A 21,604-nucleotide genomic window follows, 5' to 3' on the forward strand; every position below is an offset into this window, starting at 1 on the left:
AATACAATCTGGAGGTAAGAATTTAATGTCCCCTAAGCTGAGGACTACTCTCTGGATATGTTTTATAGCCTCAGGATTTAATGTTTAGCACCATTAGCTAAAAGCTAATTCTTACCCTTGTCAATTAGAATATATTAAAATTCCTTTGACCAGAGAATTCCTGTACTCTGGCTTATGCCTTCAGGATCTTTTATATATTTATATTCAGTAATGAGGCCAGAGTGGAAGGATTAGTCTACCAACACTCCTGGCTTCATGGCTCTGTTAGAGCTTCTTTTTCTTTTCATTTGGAGAATGTTTTCAGTTTCTCTAAGCTTGAAATATAGCAAGTAGAGTAATGAAATAACTATCCGTATTTCTGGACTACTCTCATAGTTCTCAACAAGCAACTGGGGGCAAAGCTCTCCCAACATGGTAGGTTTACAGAACACAAGTATGAGTTAACATTCATCATACTAAACTGACAAAAGTTAGATTTCTTTAATTTTATCTAAATAGTTTAGCAACTATGAATATGTTCAATGAATTCAAATCTATTTAAGAATTGTCAGAGAACAGAGTGGAGAAGTTACTCACTGACACAAAAAACTGCATACTCCTGCAATTCATTCTTAAAATTACTTGACACAGCTCTCCCAAAGGGATTTCAAAGTGCAGCAGTGTTTTGACAACACTGTAAAAAAAGTACAGGGTGACTTCTGTATGTTCTCTGTAGTCTTAAATGGTAGACGTAAGAATTTCACATTAGTCTAAAATTATGAAAACAAATATTAATATACATTAAACACACAGTAAATACTGTATGTTGTTACTTTAATGTAACGACATTTTCACAAGCTACAGACAAAACCGATACAACAAATTTAATATGTCTAATTTTGATTTTTCCATAGACTACTTTTATGGTCCTTTTACAAGGCACGCAGATTGTTTTCAAAAGAACAGTCAACACTGGCCAGGAGACAGAGACCACCTGCATTACTCTCTTCCATCTTTAAATCCCCTAAAGTTACAATTATCCTGTTTACATGCTGAGTGTTTTCCTATTGATGGTATTACTCAAAGGAAAAAAAAAAATCAGAGTAATTGAAATCAGCAAAACTCCAGCTTTCTACGAGGCTTTCCTTCTTGACTACTGGAACTCCTCTATAATGCCTTCAGAAGTTTACATTTTAATCACTATGCTTTATTCTTTAAAGGCTTTTCTACTATTTCCCTTGACTCAATTGCTCAGAAGAGGCAGGATTTTGGAACAGTGACGAGTTCTAACAGACTATATAGCTGTGAGAAGAAAACAAAAAATTGCAAAATGCTGTATTTCTACCCTTTTTCTGTATGAACAAATTTGCAGCGGCCCTGAAAGCAAAAAGCAATCAACAAGTGAAATTTGGGCTGGTTTCTTTTAGTGACAAATTATGTGCACACAGCTAAAAGAAACATTTCCATTTTAAATTGTCTGGCATAGTTTGCTTGCAGAAACTGTCCAAAAGGATATGGGTACATGGCTGATCTTTGGCTTAAGCCTTGGTTAATTCCTGAAATTCTGGATCTGCAATTTTGTCTTTCGGTATTCACACCTTCAAGCATTGTCATCAAAATAACTACACAACACATTCAGTCACCAGAAAATTAAGAAAAACATACTGTGCTTCATTGATCTTCAAAATACACAAGGGCAAATATGAATTGAATGTTGATCCCTCACTTCTGAGGATGATATGTGTAAAATCCATAATCCTTGACCAAAAGTATGCTGCTCGCCAATTTGGATTTTGCGTGTTACTGAGAGTTTGAGGAACTGAAAAAAATTAGGCAAATCTGGAGAGCTGGGAAACCTCAAGAACAACCATGTTTTGATGAAAATACTTCATCTCAGTTTGAAGAGAGTGACAAGAGTGGGGTTCAGTTGTTTTCAAATTATGTGACAGTGCTGAAGGAGTACTCTAGAGAATTTTTTTTTTTTTTAATATTGCCTACTCAATACACCCCAAGTGGGTCTGACAGAAAAGTCACAACATAAAAGACAGAAAATGAAAATTTCATTGTGACAGAGAAATTTTTCACTTGGGAAACATTTTCAAGCTTTTCCATTCCCAGCTGGCTGGAGAGAATTATAAGTTATCAGAAACCTCTTATGATACTATCTATTGTTAATGTTTTTAATATCTCCCCCAGTAAAAACTGTGAAAGCAGTCAACCCACTGACATTTTCTTTTCTCTTTCACTATAGCTTTTCTCTGATTAAAACATAAATAGAGATACCTAGGTCACCCAGAAAAGATAAAAAAAGCTCATCTTCTTTTTTTTTTTTTGTAAGCCTGTGTACTTCCTGATAGTTTTGGTTAATAGTTTTGCACAATAATGGAACTGAGTTGTATGCTATGCTTTTAATATTTTAGAATTGATAGATTGGCTTTTTCTGTGTTAATGTGGAGATTATTCCTTGTGTATGGGACTCCTGCTACTGACTTGCCTCAGCTTGGTCATGGGTAGATTGCCACAAAAGAAGATGCTAAAAAACGTACATTTAAAAAATGGAACAATTAGAGTTGCTGAAAGGAGCAGAGCTCACTCAGGCATCCAGGAGAGCTCCTTTCTGCCAGTCCAGGCTTCCTGGTACCCATCACACTGTGAGAGACTGAAAGGGTTAATGGCTTAAACACTGTTAAAATCACTTAAAGACTTTTGTCCACTGTAGCAAAACTTGCAAAGAAGCAACTGCTCAGTGAAGCCCACCACTCTTAATGCCTACTAATTTGGACTGAGACTTGAAGTTGAGATAAGATAAAGGTGGTGCTATTGTCCAGTTATCCCAGAAGAATATATCCACAAGTGTGAGTGACTGGAATGCCAATGGCTCAAACAATCAAGATGCAAGCTGACAATGCACAAAGGAACCTCCCAGGTGCTGAGGGTGTGCACACCCAACACCTCAGGCCACCAGCTGGGTGTTCAACAAGATAATGAAAGAGGCAAATCCTGAGAGGCACTGACATAAAAGGCAGCTGTAACATCTTAAAAGGCGTCAAAATCCCCTGATCCACTATTACATCATCCTGTGTAAAACTCCCCACCCCAGGGGAGGTACCAGGGCATTTCTACATAACCTAACCATAGTAAACCCCCCAGGGACTTCCCTCACCAGCCCTGGACTTCTTCCCTCACCACCCTGGGCTTTCCTCCATGGCTCCAGACTGCAACCACCACTTTGGCAAGACTGGGACTCTCACCACCAAGAAGACCACAAGAAGAGGACTAACTGGACACTGTCAGAATCTGTGAAGAGGTGATATTTTTTTTACTTAATTTGTCTCTGTGTCACACTCTTTCTCTGCCATTCCCTCTCTGTTTTACTTACATCTTTCTATCTCTTTCTACCTTACATTTACTGTTAAATAAAAACCCATATACTGACTTTAGCATATGGTTTGGTTTGCGCTTTCATTCAGACAGTGGTATCTCTAATGCTTTTAAGAGCCTGATCACAACACAAACCTATCTAAGAATAAAAGTTGTGGGTTTATGTGCTACATCCTGAGACTATTTTGGAAACCTGTTTGTTGTGAATAATATACAAATGACATATGTGATTATGAACAGCCACTATGAAAACCTCTGTGTCGCTGATAAGCTCTGTCTATGCATATTTATCATGTGCAGGCAGATTTAGGTCATTCCTCTGCCAAAAGAGGGAGCGGGATGAATTCCTGCAATCACCTCTTCAGAACTGAAGACCAAGTTTGCTTGATTTTAACCCCTGTCAAGTAAGTAAGTGAGGGTGACTGTGGTCATCCAAGGCTTCAGAAAGGAACTTGGCATTTTTTGACAAGGAAGTGCAGGCAAGTTCAGGTAAATCATTTAAGATGATATGACAAGGCACAGAAAATGCCTGGGTGCAAAACTGTATTTAGATATTTTAGTCCCGAGTTAGAAGAAATGTACAGAAGAACTTTGCTCTATACCTGTAATTGATTCACCTCTATCTCTTTTCCCGAATGTTCCTGTGTAATCAAAATTTAAGATTATAATGAAAATCGTTACAACCTTATAATTAGTAGACTTAGTTACATAACATCACAAAGGCAATTCTACTTACAGTATAATCTAATCAAACAAATGAGCTATCTTAGGCTTTTAATTTCAAGTGCTTCCCCACCTCCCAACAACTATTATCATCTTGGTTAACTTATGTGATGTGAAGTATCAGGGTCATGCACTACTGGGAGGCAACTCAGCTTCATATTTATTAGCAGGTCACAGATCCAGAAGCACCTGAGAAGTCCTCTGTCAACAAACTAAGTTCCAACTTGAAACAAACAGCACAGTGACTAAGTGCTGAATATAATCTCAATGTGTTTTGTGTGGCAGAACACACTTTTTCGGACACATTCTCTGCATAATTCTGTGTCCAAATATATACAAAAATCTGGCCCCACACCACAGCTCACACGAATCTGCAGAGATTTTTTGAGATCACGAAGCCATGGCAGATTTCACCAGTGAAAGTACTAACCTTGTGACTGCATCACACCTGAATGAAATCTTCAGCGTAAATCAGAACAAAAACCTTTGTTGTCTTTCTTTATGAGTAACGCTTTCTCGGCAAGTCCTGCAGAAAGTACTTATTTTGGTGGCTCAACTGACTTTTAAAACTGTAGCTACTACAACAAATACTCAAATTGGGACATTCATTATCTAAGAATGCTACCCATAAACCAAAATTTTGGAAAACTATTTAATAACAACATGAAAACAGTCCTTTATTAAAGAACGCTGTATTAGTATACTTCACTTAATCAGGACACAGATAATTAGAAAATCTGGTTAATTGGGACTTTTCCTAGGAAGCTGAATTAAACCAAATGAGTTTTGACTGGCAAGGGACAATGGTTAATTAGGATGATAATTCCACTTAATTGGTATGCCTGCAGGCAGTTAAGTGGTCTGTGAGGCTCAGAGGCTAATAACAGCCTTTCCTTCCACAACAGATCTGTGCCTGTCCAAAATCAGTAAACCAAAATGGTTTCAATGCCCCCATGTACACATTAAGCACTGCTCAAAAGATCACTCTCTTCAAGAGGTCACCATTGTAGGACTTTTAAGGAACTTGTTGTGCAATTTTTCCAAATATGTTTGAACTCAGAGTAAGAAAATAAATGACCTAAATTTTTTCCCTGATGCTGGAATATTTTACCACCGAAGTTTCTCTCAGCCCTCAGATTCCCATACTGAAACACAGTGTTGTGTGGGAATGCTCAAATGCCCAAACTGGAATGTTTATCTCAAAAAGTTAAAGTTTTGTTTTTCCTTGATGAAGATAGTATTTTGAGGCTCCCCCGACCAAGAAATGAGTTTTCACATACCTTTAAGACAACATCTTTAAAGTCCATACTCCTCCAATTGGAGATTTTTATTTCCAATTTTCTGACACATAGATATTTCAGCTGCATTAGTCTCACTTCTCTAAGGGAATAGTTGAAAACCACATTTTTTATTATTTTCCCCTGACTATATCATAACACAATGCTTAACTTAAAATTAAAAAGAAAAAAGAAAAGGTAAAGACTTAAGGGTAAGTTAGGCAAGCTCCAGCTTTTCCTGGAACTTGGGAACTAACAACAGAATGTCAGGGAGAAAAATGTTAAAGCAATGACCAAATATCTGAAAATTATTACACTTCAATGTGCATTTATCACACGGAAGAAAATAATGAAATTATTACGAGTAAATGTTCAATATTTAACCCCTGACTCTAGATAAACAGACAATTTTAATGTCTTATTTGATTCACTACTAAGTTGCTGCTGATACAAAGGTTTAAAATATCAACACCCCTGTACATTAAGGGAATTATTTATACAATATTCATTTGTATAATTTGGACGATTCTGTATTGGCCCATAATCACCTACAAGATGTTTCCTACATCCCTTTGGTAAGTGCAGTCCTACAATTTGAGCCAGTGCATTAATCTGCTACTGTCTGGCTCTGCTTATTCAAGATCTGAGTATTTTTAAAAGGGAATCATATAGGGTATTATGGGGTTTGGGAGGACAGAAGGGGGTTACACTTGCTTTCCTATAAAGTACCTTATTTCTTTGCAGGGACTTTTTCACGAAAGGAGGAAATAGGAGCCTTTTCTGAACCCCAGGCACATGAACTTTGTGGAAATGAAATGTCACTAGCAGCACTCTCAGAAGTTTCCTGAGGATATAATCTCCAAATCATGCTTTTTAACTGGAAAAGAGACTGTTCAGTTGTTAAGTAATTTATATTTATGGCCTTACAATGTATAAATTCAACTAGCAATTTTACGAAAGGAGAATACACATAAGCAAACACTAATAAAGTAATGAGAGCTTTATGGCAATATCAAGCTCCATCTTTTCTAACTTAACCTTGAAGAAAATAAATTGTTTTTCTAATTTTAATTCAACAAGTAACTCCCCACTAAAATATCTCAGCCCTAACATACCTAAAGCCTTGAAGGGAATCTTGTCTCCATCTGCAGATCTGTTCTTTGTAATGCTGACTGCTCCTTTGAGCACAGTGAGAGCTTTTCAAATCATGAAGAAATTGTTGTAACAGAGACCTGACTATTGGGCTGTTTATCAGTGCTGTGACATCTGCTCATGTGACACATTTATCCCTTATTCATATATATAAAAATTAAAACCCTTGCCTGCTATACACAGCCCATGGTAAGGATGTGTTGTATTTCCCTGCAACATAATCTCTTGGTCTTGGTCTGTTAACACTGTTACTGGAATTTGTATCCAATGGTACTCTACACTCACCAATTCCATAAAAAACTTGGGTATGATCCTAGGTAAAAATGTAATTTAGTCATTCTCCTTCTTGTCCAGTTTGTCTTGCTTCCCACAAACTACAACTAGCACCAGGTAGCTTTAAACTGCAGTATATTCCTTGGAATAAACTAATTTTCTTACTATTTTCCCCAGACTCAACAAAAGAAGTCAGAATTACTGCTGCAAAAATGCAGTGAGATCCTAGTTTGAGAAGTCTTTCAAATCCTCTTTTTCTTCATAAAAGCAAAAGGCCTCTACGGGACAACTGGGTTAGAATAAATATATATGAAAACATAACAAAGATGATGAGTGAACTTCTGAAAAGACCTTGTAATCAAACTGTCATTCCCAGGAGGAGGAGGAGTCCCAGCTGAAGCAGTCCCAGCAGACTGACAAAGGCAGGCACACTAAATCATAAGAGAGGTTCCATCTCTTGTTCTCCAAAAACATTTAATATTGATGTCTTTGGAAAGAAACAAAAAATGCCACTTAGTGTCTTTTTCTCTGTCATCCAGTATTTTCTACTGTGTGTTTGATCTTTCCTGCCAACTGTGCTTATTCCTGACTCTTCACCATCCCTGCTGTTCCAACCCTCCCCCCGACTTCACTCAAGAAAATACTGCAATTACTGTGTGGTTTTGGGAGACTTATTTTTTATTTGGGAAGATTATTTTTTGGTTTTATGTGGAAATTTTGCAGCTAGGGCCAGTTATTTCTCAAACAACATGCATGAAAAGGTGATGTTGTCATGCAACATCTTCTCACAACATCTTTGCAGGTATTGTGATATTTTACAGTTTTTTAATAGCAATGAGCAAAAATTCAAATGGGAAACAAGCCCTAGCTGGTCTGTTAATCTCTATGAAACTAAAGCTATTAATATTTTATCAAAAGTGTGAGCATGCTGTAATAATTAATCATAATTTCTCTTGGAAATAAAGAACATGCAAATCAATATAGTAATGGCAATGTGTATTTTTTACATGGCATTTACCAGTTATTGCATATGCATTCCTAGAAAATGCTCTCATCGTACTTAAAATGAAAAATACAAAAATAAACAATTAAAAAGAAGCATTGTTTTCTCATACACTTTGGAGTTAATTTTTCATAACTATAATAATACACATATTTATGGTCACTTCATTTACAAGTTACTTTTCCTGAAACTTTAAACAAAATTCAAGGCAACTAAATTTCTCAGAGATGCTGCAATCACCGATAGTATCTTTCTACTGCTATTAATCATTTTTTCTTAATTCATTTAAATTAATTTAATTTTATTTATTCCCCTCGTTTTTCTTTAACTTTCTATAGTGGGTTTCTGTGGCTGGGTTTTGGTAGCAGGGGGGCTACAGAGCTGGCTTCTTTTAAAGCTGCTAGAAGCTTCCCCCGTCTGGTGGAGCCAATGCCAGCCACCTCCAGGATGGGCTTCCTGCCTCTGGCCAGGGCCAAGCCAAATAGGAGTAACAGTAATGCCTCTGTGATAATATATTTAAAAACAGAAGGTATTGAGCAGAAAGAATTCCAGCCAGGGAAGAGCAGAGTTAGAACAATGAACAACAATGCAGACACCAAGGTCAGTGCAGAAGGAGGGGCAGGAGGTGCTCCATGAGCCAGAGCTGAGGCTCGTAATGAAGCAGGAAGGGTTAATCGGGACACTTTTACTGTGGGCCCATGAGGCCCCCTACCCCCCTGTACACTTTTAGTTTGCCTTAAGCTATATTTCGTAAGCTGCATTTTGCACAAGAAGACTCTGTCCTGTGCTGAGGGCATCAGACCTTAAAGGAACCACAACAAACACTGAGCAAAGAACCCCAGTCCCATAAATCTCATCCAGAGGAGCCAAGGTGACATCTCAATAGGTGATACAGGCCCAGATCCAAGGCTTTCTTGAAGCCTCAGTGATCAGAACACAGAACAATAGAAAGAATGAAAGGTCCCCGAGGTGAGGTGAGGATGAGGATTAAAAAAGCAACCTCCAGGATGAAGGCAAACAGGAACTCCCACCAAAATATTCCTCAAAATGGAAACCACGCCTCAATCTCCGCCCCTAACTCCACCTGTTATGAATATTGTAATCTATGTTGTAATCATTGTCAAACCTGTATAAAATACTCACTCTAACCTAACCAACTTGGAGCCTGTTTTCCCAGCACTAGCTGGCAGGCTGCCTGGCCGTCAATAAATAAATACCTTGCTGCTTTAAACATAAAACCCTGTCTAAGCAGTTTTTTTATCTGCTTTTTTGGGCATCAGTGCAGACCATGGTGGGTCAGCTGTGCCCCTGCAGCCCATGGAGGAGCCCATGCTGGAGCAGGTGGATGCATGAAGAGGCTGTGACCCTGTGGGAGGCCCAGGAAGAAGCAGAGTCCTGCCAGAGACCTGCAGCCCATGGAGAGGGAAACCCACAATGCAGCAGGTTTTTCCTGGGTAGGACTTGTGGCCCCTGTGGAGGACCCACGTCGTGAAGGACTTCACCCCCAATGGAGGAGTGACCCATGAGACAGCAGTTTGTGAAGAACTGTTGCCTGAGGGATGGACACACGCTGGAAAGGTCCATCAAGGACTGTCTCTTGTGAGAGGGACCACATGGGAGCAGGGGAACGACTCCTCTCCCTGAGTAGCGGCAGAAACAACAACTGACTGCAACTCCTATTCCCCGTCCCCCTGCACAACTCGGGGGGGGGGGGGGGGGGGGAGGAAAAACATGGAAGGAAGAAGGGGTGGGGGGAAGGTGTTTTTAAGATTATTTTATTTCTCACTCTTTGGCTTTTATCCTGTTAGTAATAAATTTAGTTATATCCCCACTTTGAGTCTGTTTTGCATGTGAAGGTAATCAGAAAGTGACCTCTTCCAGCTCAACTGGGAGTATCTCTACTCATGAATTCTGTATTTTTTTCTCTCTTCTTTACAGTGGCAGAAGGGAGTCAGAGGTGGCTTTAGTTGAGTTTTTAAGCTCTATCTAATGGGAAAAAGGAAACAGGAAGATGGTAATTTACTGTAAGGACAATGTTCACGGGAGTAGATTCAAGTTCTTGGATAACAGGAGTTAGAGCTTTCTTCAGGCAAAGGATGTAGTGCACATGTTACAGACCACTTCATCTGTGCAAGAAAACAAAATATTCCTTAAATTTCTGCTCTTACTACATAGGCAGAAAAAATGTATAATGGAACTGACTTCAGCTTGGGGATATGTGCTAGGTATTATAACATGCAACTGCAACAAAACTACAATTCTGCTAAAAAGGTGAGACTGTAATTGCATAAAGAACAGTCAAGAGTTCAACGCAGAACAAGTCAGCAGTGAAACCATCCTGACAGACAATGTAGGCTCAACTGGAAAAACTAGTTGATGCCTAGGTACACACCTATATTGTCTGTAATTTTTTATAAGAATACTATGTACATTCAACATTTTAAGAAAGTTACCTTTTTGAAACTAGAGTTGCTCTTGCCATACCTGTCTGGGAATGTCTGAGCCTGCAGCCAGAGGCAGAGTCGAAGAGCATCCGAGAGCTCTGCCCACATAACCCAAATGCCAAAGATATTAAAAGCAGCACAGGTAAAATAGGACATTTTGGTTAAATGCCTCTTTCAGAAAAACAACAACAAAAAAAAAAAGCAAAAATGATAGTAAGAAGAATGTACAAGTATTTTTTTAATGTAGGTGACTGATAATGGAAGCAAAAGACATCACTGAAGTGAGATTAATCAGTACGATTAAGGGCATCATAAAGGCACTTGGAAATAAAATATGATGAGTCCTTTCAGTTCTCGTCTATCCCACTCCTAAAAGAAAATAGGCCAGAATTATGTTTCTAGATCAAATTTTAAAGACTGTAACAGAAAAACAGTGAGGAGGGTATTTAACTCATGTTCCAGTTCTCCATTTGCATTGAAATCTAAGGTTTTATTTATGCCACCTGATGTGGAGAGAAAGATTTACCCCTCTAACAGAATGGGACATGAGACTGTTTCCACTGTATGCGATCATTTCCAGATCAAGCATCGCAGATGAACTTTTTATCAGTTAATGTCTTGATTTAAAACCAGTATTAAACTACCAGGGATTGCACTGAATGATGTGCAAACTGATATTGTGGTATAGTGATATTTTTGTTTTTGAGGGAAATAAAAATGCAGAACAATGTCGCTTCCTGGCTCAACCATATTAAATATTCTTACTAGCTATTTGTAAACTGCTTTGTAAACTAGTAGGTGGTAAAAATGTGAGGGCTAAACTGCTGTCACAAATCTATGTGGCTCTTCTGACTATGGAGTCAGGATTAAAGCTGACATGACAGGACAATCAAAAAGAAAAAAAAAGGTCTTGTGAAATGAGGCTTAATAACAATATTCTGTTTACTGAAGAACATGTTTGAGGAAACAGCTGATTTCTTTAACAGTTTTTCTGTGGAGACCCAGAGGGAAAACCAATAGCTGGAAAGAGAAGGAGGTGCTATTAGTGTGGAAAAAACACAAAACTAAAGACTGCATGCTGAATATAGGGACAAAACCCACCAGCTTTGAAAACAGGTATAGTTTTGTACAAGTAAAGATAAGTAAAGCTTAGCAGGAAGATGATGAACTCTAGATCATATGGGGCACTTGAAGTGAGATCTGATTTCATTCTGAAACACATATTTAGTACAGTTTTTAGAAGAACTACTACCGCCTGTGTGGGCTGTCACTCCAAGGAAATACTCAAACTTCTCATTTTCAGAATCTGTGAATTTATAAGCTTCCTCTTGATTTTCTCTTTACAAGTTCTAGGGATACAGAACTGCTTAGATTATTCCCATCATGCTCAATATATACCTAAAGAAGATGTGTGTAAGTCTCTTAGAAGGGTCAAGAAGCTTTTCTGACACCAATACAATACCAGGCAGACGCATTCCATCCTATCCTTATACCGATTTTCCCTAGAAATACTTGTGAGCCACAAGAAACATGCTACCCTTAGCGACAGTACAGCAGTTATAGTTTATGCCAGTAGAGAAAAACCTCTCGGGTGCATAACATAATGCTTTATTCCTGTACAGAGAAGGAAAACTGCCAGGTTTAGTAACAAAAAGCGATTTTCCCTCCCCTCCTAATTCTCAGTCTCTGATCAGACTGGTTGGAAGGATTGAATTTTCCATAAATAAAAGTCCTCAGCTGCTCATTCAGGTAGTTTTCCTCACCTGCTGTGGGTGCTGCTGTGGTCTGTGGTAGCAGAGCAGTTGCAGAGCAGCTGGATGACCTAAGGGCAAGATTTGCAACAAAATCTGGTGATCTTGGTGTAAAAGTAGCTGGATGAAATCTAACAGGCTAACGTTATATAATAATAGACCACACTCTATTTTAGGAATATACTTTTTAGTAACTACAGGGATATGTATCATTATATGGAACACAATACAAACACTATAATAATATATAATAATATACACAAACTCAATGTAGATTCTCTGTTCCCTCTGGCCTTCAACTACATAAAATTGCTTCTAGCTCAGAAATGATTAAAGAGCTGACGTGCAAGTTGAGATTTAATTGACATGCCATATAAATAGCCCTCAACTATGTCTGGAAACAATAATTTATATAAAAACAGGGTTTGGCAGAAAATGAGATACATTCAGAGTTTGTTTGTTTCCCATTTTAATACTGCTCAGGTAGTTGTTTAGTTTAAAATGTGACACAGGAGGAAATTTTTTTTTAAGCGATATTGTAATACATGATTGCCCTACAGAGCAAAACAGGCTTTTGCATTCCAGCAGAAAGTATGATTTCTGACCATGCAAAAAGTTGAGCTCTGACTGAAGACTGATTAACCAAATTAAATTAGAGATCTCCTTAAACATAGTGCAACATATTCACAATTTTTGGGAGACAGATGGAGATGGTAAAACCACATTCTTGTGCAGGTATTTAATAGCATATCAGGGACTCATCCCATTTTATTACATGAATCATCTATTGTACCACACAAGATGGGATACTGAAGCAGCCTGCACAAATATTTTTCAGAGCTTTGTATCACCTCTGTCTTTAATTGCACCTGCTTTCAGTGTGGTATGCAAGCTCCTGCCATGGATGCAGCTCATTTTACAGACTGACATAAATCTATTAAGTGCTTTTCAAAGTAAAATACAAGTGTAAACCAGATGTGTCAATAGCCAAGGCACAATCTGTCTTTCTAATGTGTATATAGACAGAAAAGAAATTTCAATCCCAATCAGAGCAAAATCTTTCTTTAATTTAACATTGGCTTCTTTCACCTATTTTTAACTGATCAGTTTAAGGGTAACAGCTGGGCAGAGATTACAGGTGTTTATGGTGTGATTTGGCACCATGTTACACATGCAACGGCCCTTTCTGCCATTGAGAGGATTTTCTCAGCCCCTGTAATAGTTCTGTTTTCCTGAACCTGCTGTAACTACAGCTATTGTACAGATCTTGATTGCTTTTCTCTGTCTATTTTAGCTCAGCCCATGTGTGTTTGGTAGCTAAGGAAATCCTACAGGCTAGGTACTCCTGACTAGATTAAAACAACTCAGAAATAGTGATTTTAGAACAAGATGTTTTTTGTTCACTTCCTCAAAAGTAACCGTGACGTAAAGCAAATAAAGAAAACAATGAACAACTATTATATATTATTCTAAATGTGATACTTTCTTTATCTCTGCAAAGTTCTCCAAGACCTTCTGAAGACCTCACTGGTTGGAAAAAATCATCTTCTGTCTGTGTTTTCCTGATAGCTCTTCCACTGACAACTCTGGGATAGTATATGTCCTAATCTTAATCCTAATTTTAGAGCCCAGTTAAGAGTTCAGGTTTAACTACTACTCAGTACTTTTGAATTTTAACAGAGTTTACAAAAGTGAATCAACAATCTATAGGAAAATTGTGAAAAATAAGGACTTTGCATTGTTTTGAGTTCCTTCTTGTACTGTCCTGCTCAAGCTAACTCTGTGATAACTACACCTTATAAATAGACACATAAGTATGTACCGTAATCAGAAATAGCCACAGATCCTGCTGAGCTTGTTATGCTGTCTGCTTCCAGGAATTTCTCACTTCCTCCAATCTGGCTCTAAAAACTCTGATTTTCCACAGTGCTGTAACTGAGTTGTTACTCACTGAGTCATTCACAAGTTTAAGCCACCAGAAAAATAATGCAGCACTTGAGTTAGTGTCCAACTGACACAAGCCTTCTTCTAGCATGTCTAAAGGAGAAAGTTCCAATTTTCTTATGTGTTTAGTTAGCAAAAAGAAACTGTATGCATCAAAGACTTTTTTCAAACAGCTGAGAGAAAGTGACAGGCAAGGAAGTAGACAGTAACTGTACTCAAGTAATTTAAATATACAATATGCAATATTTCTTCTTGAGCATACTTTTTTTGACTCCTGCATGTCTGCTCACCCCTTCTCTCTGAATGAGCTCCTGCCTCTACTACTAGTGATATTCTGTCCCATCATTCCCAACTGAGTCCCATTTACAGCTCTGGGTACCAGACTGCCTCACTCCTCTTTCTGCATAATGTCTTCAGCCAACTCTGAACAAAACTGATCACTAGACTCCAGTGTCATCATGCAACTCCACAGAAAGATTATGTTTCATATCTTTTTTTTAAAAAAGGAGGTTAATGTACCTATGAGAATTTTCTTCTTTTTTAATCCGAGTCACCAACAGTTTCCCTTTGCAATCAAAGGCACATGGACAGCTCCAGTATGAGCTTATACCTCTCTTATTAAAATCCTTTTCTAGTTTCACACTTACTTTATCTGAAGGTTTTGTCTCTATTCTTGATGTTTCCAAAGTAAAGTGTGTAAACCTAGAAGGGAGGCAGGTTATAAGATGCATCCTAATTATCAGCATTTTCTGTATGCCTGTGTCATTGAGCTGATGGCTGGGGATGTACTTGGAGGCACCAGTCTCACACAAGAGATCTCCTCATTTGTTTAACAGCTACAGATTTTGCTATAGGGTCTAGAGCATTGCACCACCTGTGCAGGTCTCAACCAAAGGAACCTGCCGCGTTGAAATGAAATAACCTAATATCAAGATGCAAATCTCCATCTTCAAACCAGGTTTGTGTATCACACTACAGACAAATTCCTTAAGAAAATTACTACCAACATATATACTTAGGGAAACCTTCTTAATAAGCCCTGTCACATCATATATATGGGTACATTATTAATGGAATTTAATGTCCCTAACATAATTAATTTATCAACAAACTTTCTCATTGAATAGGAAATCAGATTTGTTGACAAAATAATTTTTATCATGACACGAAAACACCAAAGCAGTGGTTAGATTATTTTCTCAATTTTTTTACAGGTTGCAAACTTTCCCAGCTATTCAGTGAAGGACTTCTGTCAGGCTGGTCATGGCATTATCACCAAATAGTCACTGCAAATTTTTCTTTCACTGGCCACATTCTTCTTCCACTGCACACTTCACATTCCTGATTTTTTTTTTACAGTTTTTCTTAAAATTAGCATTCCTGTGCCAGTAACTGCAAATTATTGCATCATTTTAGTAAAATACAAGTATACCACATTTTAGCTTTTCAGCTACACAACTGATATTTATGGAAACCTTCCGTTTTTTTCTGCATCATTAATGTTATAATGTTACCATTTCCAGGGATTGAAGCCTGTATCTTTTTTAGGATTCTGTTTATTTCTAATGTTCCTTGAACTCATTTGTATTATCATTGCATTGCTGGCCACATATTTCCTTCACAACTATTCAATTAAATATGATATTTTTATTTTATAAACTTGATTGCCATTAATCTGACTTTTGCATCTTTCCTGATTTTTATACAGTGATTGCAAGTTTTTCCCAACCCTTCATCACTGAGGCTGAAAAAAACCATTTTAAAGTTTTTGGTGTTTTTTGTTGTTGTTGTTGTTGTTGTTGTTTTGTTTCTTTTTTTTTAGTGCAGAAAGATGTTTTCATAGTCAACCACAAATCTTTTCCTCTCAATTTCATATTTAAATTTAATCTTTCTTTCAAAAATCTCTCATGACAGTGAAGTTCTGTCATATTATTCCTTGTCACTAGGAGACTTAAACCTTTCGAAACATCAGGGATATGTACAAATATATATCCTTTCCTTACTAAAACCTCGTGTTTGCACATGCTGAATGCATGCTGCACTCAGTGTCTTGTAGAAGTCCAGTCTGTAAGCGAATGGATATTTATCCTTCATGCAGATTATTTCTGAAGAAGTTTATGTCATATGGCTTGGCACAAAGCAAATCAAATCTTAAAGATCTCCACCCATGGAGATCCAAACTCCCATTAACCACACCAAAAGTTGTTGAAAGTTAAAACAGAGCACCTTGCTGATTAATAATTCTCTCTTTGTTAAAGGAGAAAGAATATTAAAAATCGCTGTTTTTTATAAATTTATGTTTTCTGAGGAGAAGAGTTTATTGAGTGATTCAAAAAATCTGGTCTGCTCATCATCTTTATAAAATTCATTACAAATTTTTTAGTAGTGAAATAATAGTATTTCATTTAAATTATTCAAGGCAATAAAATCTAAATGTTACTGTGAAGAACTGCTGAAAGGTTTCATTATACTCTATTATTAGGAAAAAAACTGGCAGAAAAAAATTGAGTGCTGATAAACGAAAAGTAATGCAGATGAAAACAGATAAACTGAAGTACTGATAAACATTAAAATACTGAAAGTAAATAGCTCTATTACTTATTATTATCATTCAAGAAGGATGCCCTGTACTTTTTACAAATGCCATTCAAAAAAACTCATCAAATCAGTGCAAGCTGGAAGAATGGTAAACAGCACTAGAACAAATTCTGACACTAAACCATAAAATAACAGAAGATCCATTCCATTACTGGATTCTTTCTTCACTACCAAGATGAGGCTACTGCATGCCATTCTAGCCATCTTATCCCAGTAGAAAAATAACAGAGGTAAGCTACAGAAGATGTGGGAAGACATGGATAGTCAGAAGTATGTCTTATGAAAAACAGAACTACCTCTGCTTCTGCACAACAAAAGATGGGGGCTAGAAAAGAAACAAATCCACAGCAATGTAAGGGTAAGGACCAGTGTGAAGTTATCCTCTGCTTTTAACCATGCATGAAGATGAGGGCACTCATAAAGGGTTAAGCAGCTCTTAAAAACAAACAAGAGGAAGTGGGATTTCAGGTTTTTATTTTTTTTTTTACAATCAGTGCACAACTGAACTGTTAAACTCATGCAACCTGAAGTTTTTCTAAGCCTGAAAGCTTAACTAGGGTTCAGAAAAAGCCTCTGATAAACTCAGGGAAGAGAAGTAACAGCTACCGCAGGGTATAAGGCAAAATGGTCTGGATACAGCCCTGAAAACATTCACTTTTTAACTGCTGGAAGCTAAAAGAACACAACTGAGGAAAGATTACTCTGCATTTCTGCTTTTTCTTTTATGCTTTCATAAGTAAGCATAACACAGCACCCTCAGAACTGACTACACTAACCTTTGTTACATTAATAAAAAAAGATATAAAGTTTACAAATACCACCAAAGTCTTCTCTCTTCCCAGTTTTTCAAAACCAAACAAAATTTAAAAAAAAATCAAAACAAACACAAAACCCAAACACACAGTCTGGATAGTACCTGCAGTATGCTTTTCAATGCGAATGACAGTAGGAAAATAATTTTTTTTTATTTAGGTGTACCTCCACATATGAATTAAACCTTAAAAATAGCAATGTAATTTTGCTGATGTAAGGGAAATGGAGATAAAGTAACATGGCTATGCCAATAACCAATTCCTTGAAAGAGTAAAAATAAGTATCTCTGATCTCTTTGCTTTCAGTCTTATTTTTGTAACCAAATATTGCCGTTTGCTTTCCTCATGTTGATGGCATAGAAAAAAAATACTGTATATGTGATGGAAACACAAAGCAACATCTTTCACTTTTTTTCATCATCATTACAAAGTAATTCTTTGCATGAAGAACAATTATTTTAGATACAATTTCTATGCCTACTTTTATATAGAACCACATGGAATTTTATTTTCAGGCCATGAAGCTGCAGCTTCTTCACTGGGTCAAACACCCAACCTTTTTTGATGAGTTGATTGGCCAAATTTGTACTCACACACAGAGCTCTAAAATGCAATGCCAGATGTGTAAGAGGGTCTGGTGCTCTCACCGAGGTGAAGAGGTTTGTACGGTCTAATGTGCAATACCATAGCCAACTTCTTGCTACATATTACAGACCTGCAATTAAGAAACCAGGAGCAATACACTAGGATTCAAATTTTTCTGCACTAATTTTATCACCTGCACTCATAATTTCTTCTGATCTGCCACTGTCGAAAAACCTCCACCCTAGGAAGAGGAAGCAGCAAGAAAAGCTCAAAACTGCTGATGAATATAGACTTGCCAAGCAAGTTGGAAATACTTTAAACTGCAGCCATGTCTCAATAACATGCTCAGATTAATGGTCAGTGTAAAACCCTTGATCAGGTTAATGTGTCTGGTTGATCTGAAAGGGCTGGCTCTGGCAGTAAGGCCTTGCCTTTTATACTGATTCCTTTGTATGTCAGAAAGAGATCACCAAGGGATTGCTTCCAGAGACTGAATATGTCTCAGCATATCCAAAAAGGTCTTAATCCACTCAAAGTGGGAGTATCAACACTTACAGCACACGAGAGGCTGCAAAGTATCTGTATTGCCTTGAAGCAGCTGGGGAGCTAAGCCTAGGAAAAAGATACTTGTTAGTCTGGCAAGTCAACAGAAGACCCACTCTTCATGACTCAAATGTAAAGACATTTGAGGAATTACACACTCTTTGTATTGCTATCCATTTCATAGCCTTACAGCAGAAGGAACCAGTAGTCTACAGGGTATATCAGTACGTACATAAAAAATTCAGTCAGTTGAAAAATACTGAAGGTTAATTTTCAATTAAAAAGGCCATTTTATTGTATATCTCCATCTCCAAACCTTCGCTTTGAGGAAAAGCTTTAGGGTTATTTTCATCAACCTTGAAATGAGTGATTTAAACAATACAAGTGCTACTGCTCCATCAGCCATTATTGTGGTTAGGACGAACTTCAGCACCTGTAAAAAGTCAAGAATCACAGTCCACAAGTTATGATGACTCTCTTGAGCACACTAGTGTTTGAATATGTTTATAATAATTTGATTTAATAAGCAATGTTTAGGAAAAATAGCTGTGAAGAGGTAGAGTGACATGACATTTTAGATTTTGACAGAATCTCTGAAATTTTTTCCTTGATTATCAAAACTTGTGTGTAAAATTGCTGGAGATGTTGCACAGAAAAACAGAACCCAGATAACTGAAACAGTTGCTAAAAAAAGTCCTTATCACAGTTTTAAAATAATTATTGTACTAATTATTTATTACTGTGATTATTTTTGCAGAATGTGCAAGTATAAATTATTTACTTTGACAGGTACAAAAGATGTATTTTAGAGATGTAGCTGTGCTGCTGCTCAGTGTCATATTTAGGGAAATATTTTGCCTGTTCAGGTTTCTAAGAGGAAAGAAAGACTGACATCCCCCAACCCACACCCACACCATAGCTTATTTATAAAAAAACAAGATTACAAAACCATGAAGAGTGAAATCATATGTAAGTAGAGGTTTCATATTATAGTGTAGCACAGAAGAAATTTAGATGGTTAATAAAAAATGTTCAAAATAAATGTCACATAAATACATATAATTAGTTTATAAGTGACAAAATTGTTACTGTCTGCTGTATGTACATATATTCTATGTAACTTTTAATCTGTACTATATATGATTCATATATACAGTAAATGTATATTTGACATAAAAGAATTTATTTTGCAATATAAAATGGAGAAAGTCCTTCAAGGTATCAAACCTTACTTTAAGATTATTTAATTGGTACCACTGATACAAACCTGTAGTGAAGTTTGTTTTCCATTTCCCACAAACCTCAATTTTTTCATAAATAGTTCTGGTATAATTAAACTTCCAGTCTGAAAATCATAAATTTTTATTTCACTCCAAGGGTCTTCTTTCTCAGTAATTTTTCATCTTTAATTAGCTGGATCAATGAGAACACAATGTTCTTTAATGACTAGTAAGAAAATTATTTGAATCAGTGGTATGAAGCAAGGTGAGATAAAAGGACTTAAATTAACCACTCTGCATGATATTTAGGCACCTACAAGGAAGTCTGGAAGACACTGCAGCCTGAATTCACAACAACAATATAAAACTCTGCATTCACCTGCTGCCTCAGGACACTGATTCCTAATAATGGAATCTGATTGGAGCTGATCTGATAAACACCCCCAGAAAACTATACAGGCAGATGATCACCAGTGGCTGTCCTTTAACTGGACTGCACTACATAACCGCGTGCTTATTCCCAGCCCGTGAGTGGTGCCAAAACGCCTCAATTTAAAGCAGATACAAGTGGCTAGCAAAATGTATGCAAATATGTTGAAGAGCAGCTTTTAAAGTGGTAACTGGTTCAATTTCTGATCATCTGACTGCACGGTTACAAACAATCTTCTTTAAGTGGTCATGTCACCACAGCTGCAACCTGCCCTCTACATAATAGCTCTTTATTACAGAGCACTCACACATAAAATGAATTATCACTATCTGCTTCCCTCATTCTCCCAAGGGATGCTAACCATGTCAAATAAAAATGCTTTGCTTAAAGGGATAAAAATGGGACTCAGAAAAAGATTTTGCAAGTGTTGGAAAGCACAGAACTCCTAAAGATGGTATAATCCTTTACTATATGGAAATAGGAGCTTGTTCAGAAAACCTATTTCTGTGTTTCGATGTAAATCAAAAGGATATATATAATAAGGATATATATATATATATAATATATATATAATATATATTTTGTTCACTATCATTAATAGTGAACAAAAATTCACTGCATTTAATAGATATGAACATTTTAAAATCAGCATATTTTAAAGCTTGAAAAACTTCTAAATCCTCTTCCCCTACATCCCCAATCTCCCCTTCTAGTTTGTTGGCCCTGCATCCCACTCTGAGGCACAGAGATATACACACACCCAAACCTAGATCCCTGGCAGTTTGGGGCCAGAACTGCTTGGCAGTCAGATACCCATGGATTTTACTGACTCCGTGTTGGCTACAAAGGTGAATCTGCAAAACATGTGTCCTCCTTCTAAGCATCACTACTGTTCGTACTTTCCACAAAGCTAACAGAGGATAATTCATATCATGTTAACATCAGTTCCAAATGTGATCTTTAATGCAAAACCTTGACTTTGGGTAGTACATTTTGGTTTTCATTTGTAATAGGTTTTCAGAAAAATAATGGACCAGGCAGTTGTGTTTCAAAACTCTGAGATTAATACTATTTACTTAATCGTGGGTCTTTTGATCTGTCATATTTCAATTATATTCAAATTTTCATACTGAGAGTAAACATCAAAACAAAATGGAGCACAGTACCTAGCTAGTAACTGGATATGACACTCTCCAAAGCCAAAGTTTTGCATAAAATACACCAAACAACTACCAAAGTCAGTTACAAAATAAATCTTATCAACCAGTTAAAAATGTCCCAATGGTGGCTCCCACTCAGACCTCAAGCCACTTGCAAGAAGGAAGCAGCAGATAGTAAATGAAGCAGCTTGGCTTTCAAAGCACCTCAGCTGGCAAAGCACCGAGCGCCGCAGACACTGGGGGTTCAGTCGTGCCCTGAAATGCCTGGTGGAGGGATCCCAACACACCACCTGAGACAAAGCTGCCTGCAGCTTTGGAATGTGGCCACT

The 21,604-nt window shown here is 37.2% G+C and overlaps 1 protein-coding gene across 1 annotated transcript in view; it reads right to left on the bottom strand.

Moving 5' to 3' along the window:
* Positions 1–18,513: 18,513 nt before the first annotated feature.
* The window catches only part of LOC114068395 (KH domain-containing, RNA-binding, signal transduction-associated protein 2), a 183,987-nt gene continuing 180,896 nt past the window's right edge, over positions 18,514–21,604 (bottom strand). Inside the window, exon 5 of the mRNA XM_027904420.1 lies at positions 18,514–18,534. Coding sequence (XP_027760221.1) covers positions 18,529–18,534 — 6 coding nt within the window. The 3' untranslated portion in view covers positions 18,514–18,528. The remainder of the gene's footprint in view (positions 18,535–21,604) is intronic.

The sequence above is a fragment of the Empidonax traillii genome, unplaced genomic scaffold, assembly GCF_003031625.1.
Source record: "Empidonax traillii isolate 1590-97213 ecotype Southwest subspecies unplaced genomic scaffold, ASM303162v1 scaffold1058:size294411, whole genome shotgun sequence".
Taxonomy (NCBI): domain Eukaryota; kingdom Metazoa; phylum Chordata; class Aves; order Passeriformes; family Tyrannidae; genus Empidonax; species Empidonax traillii.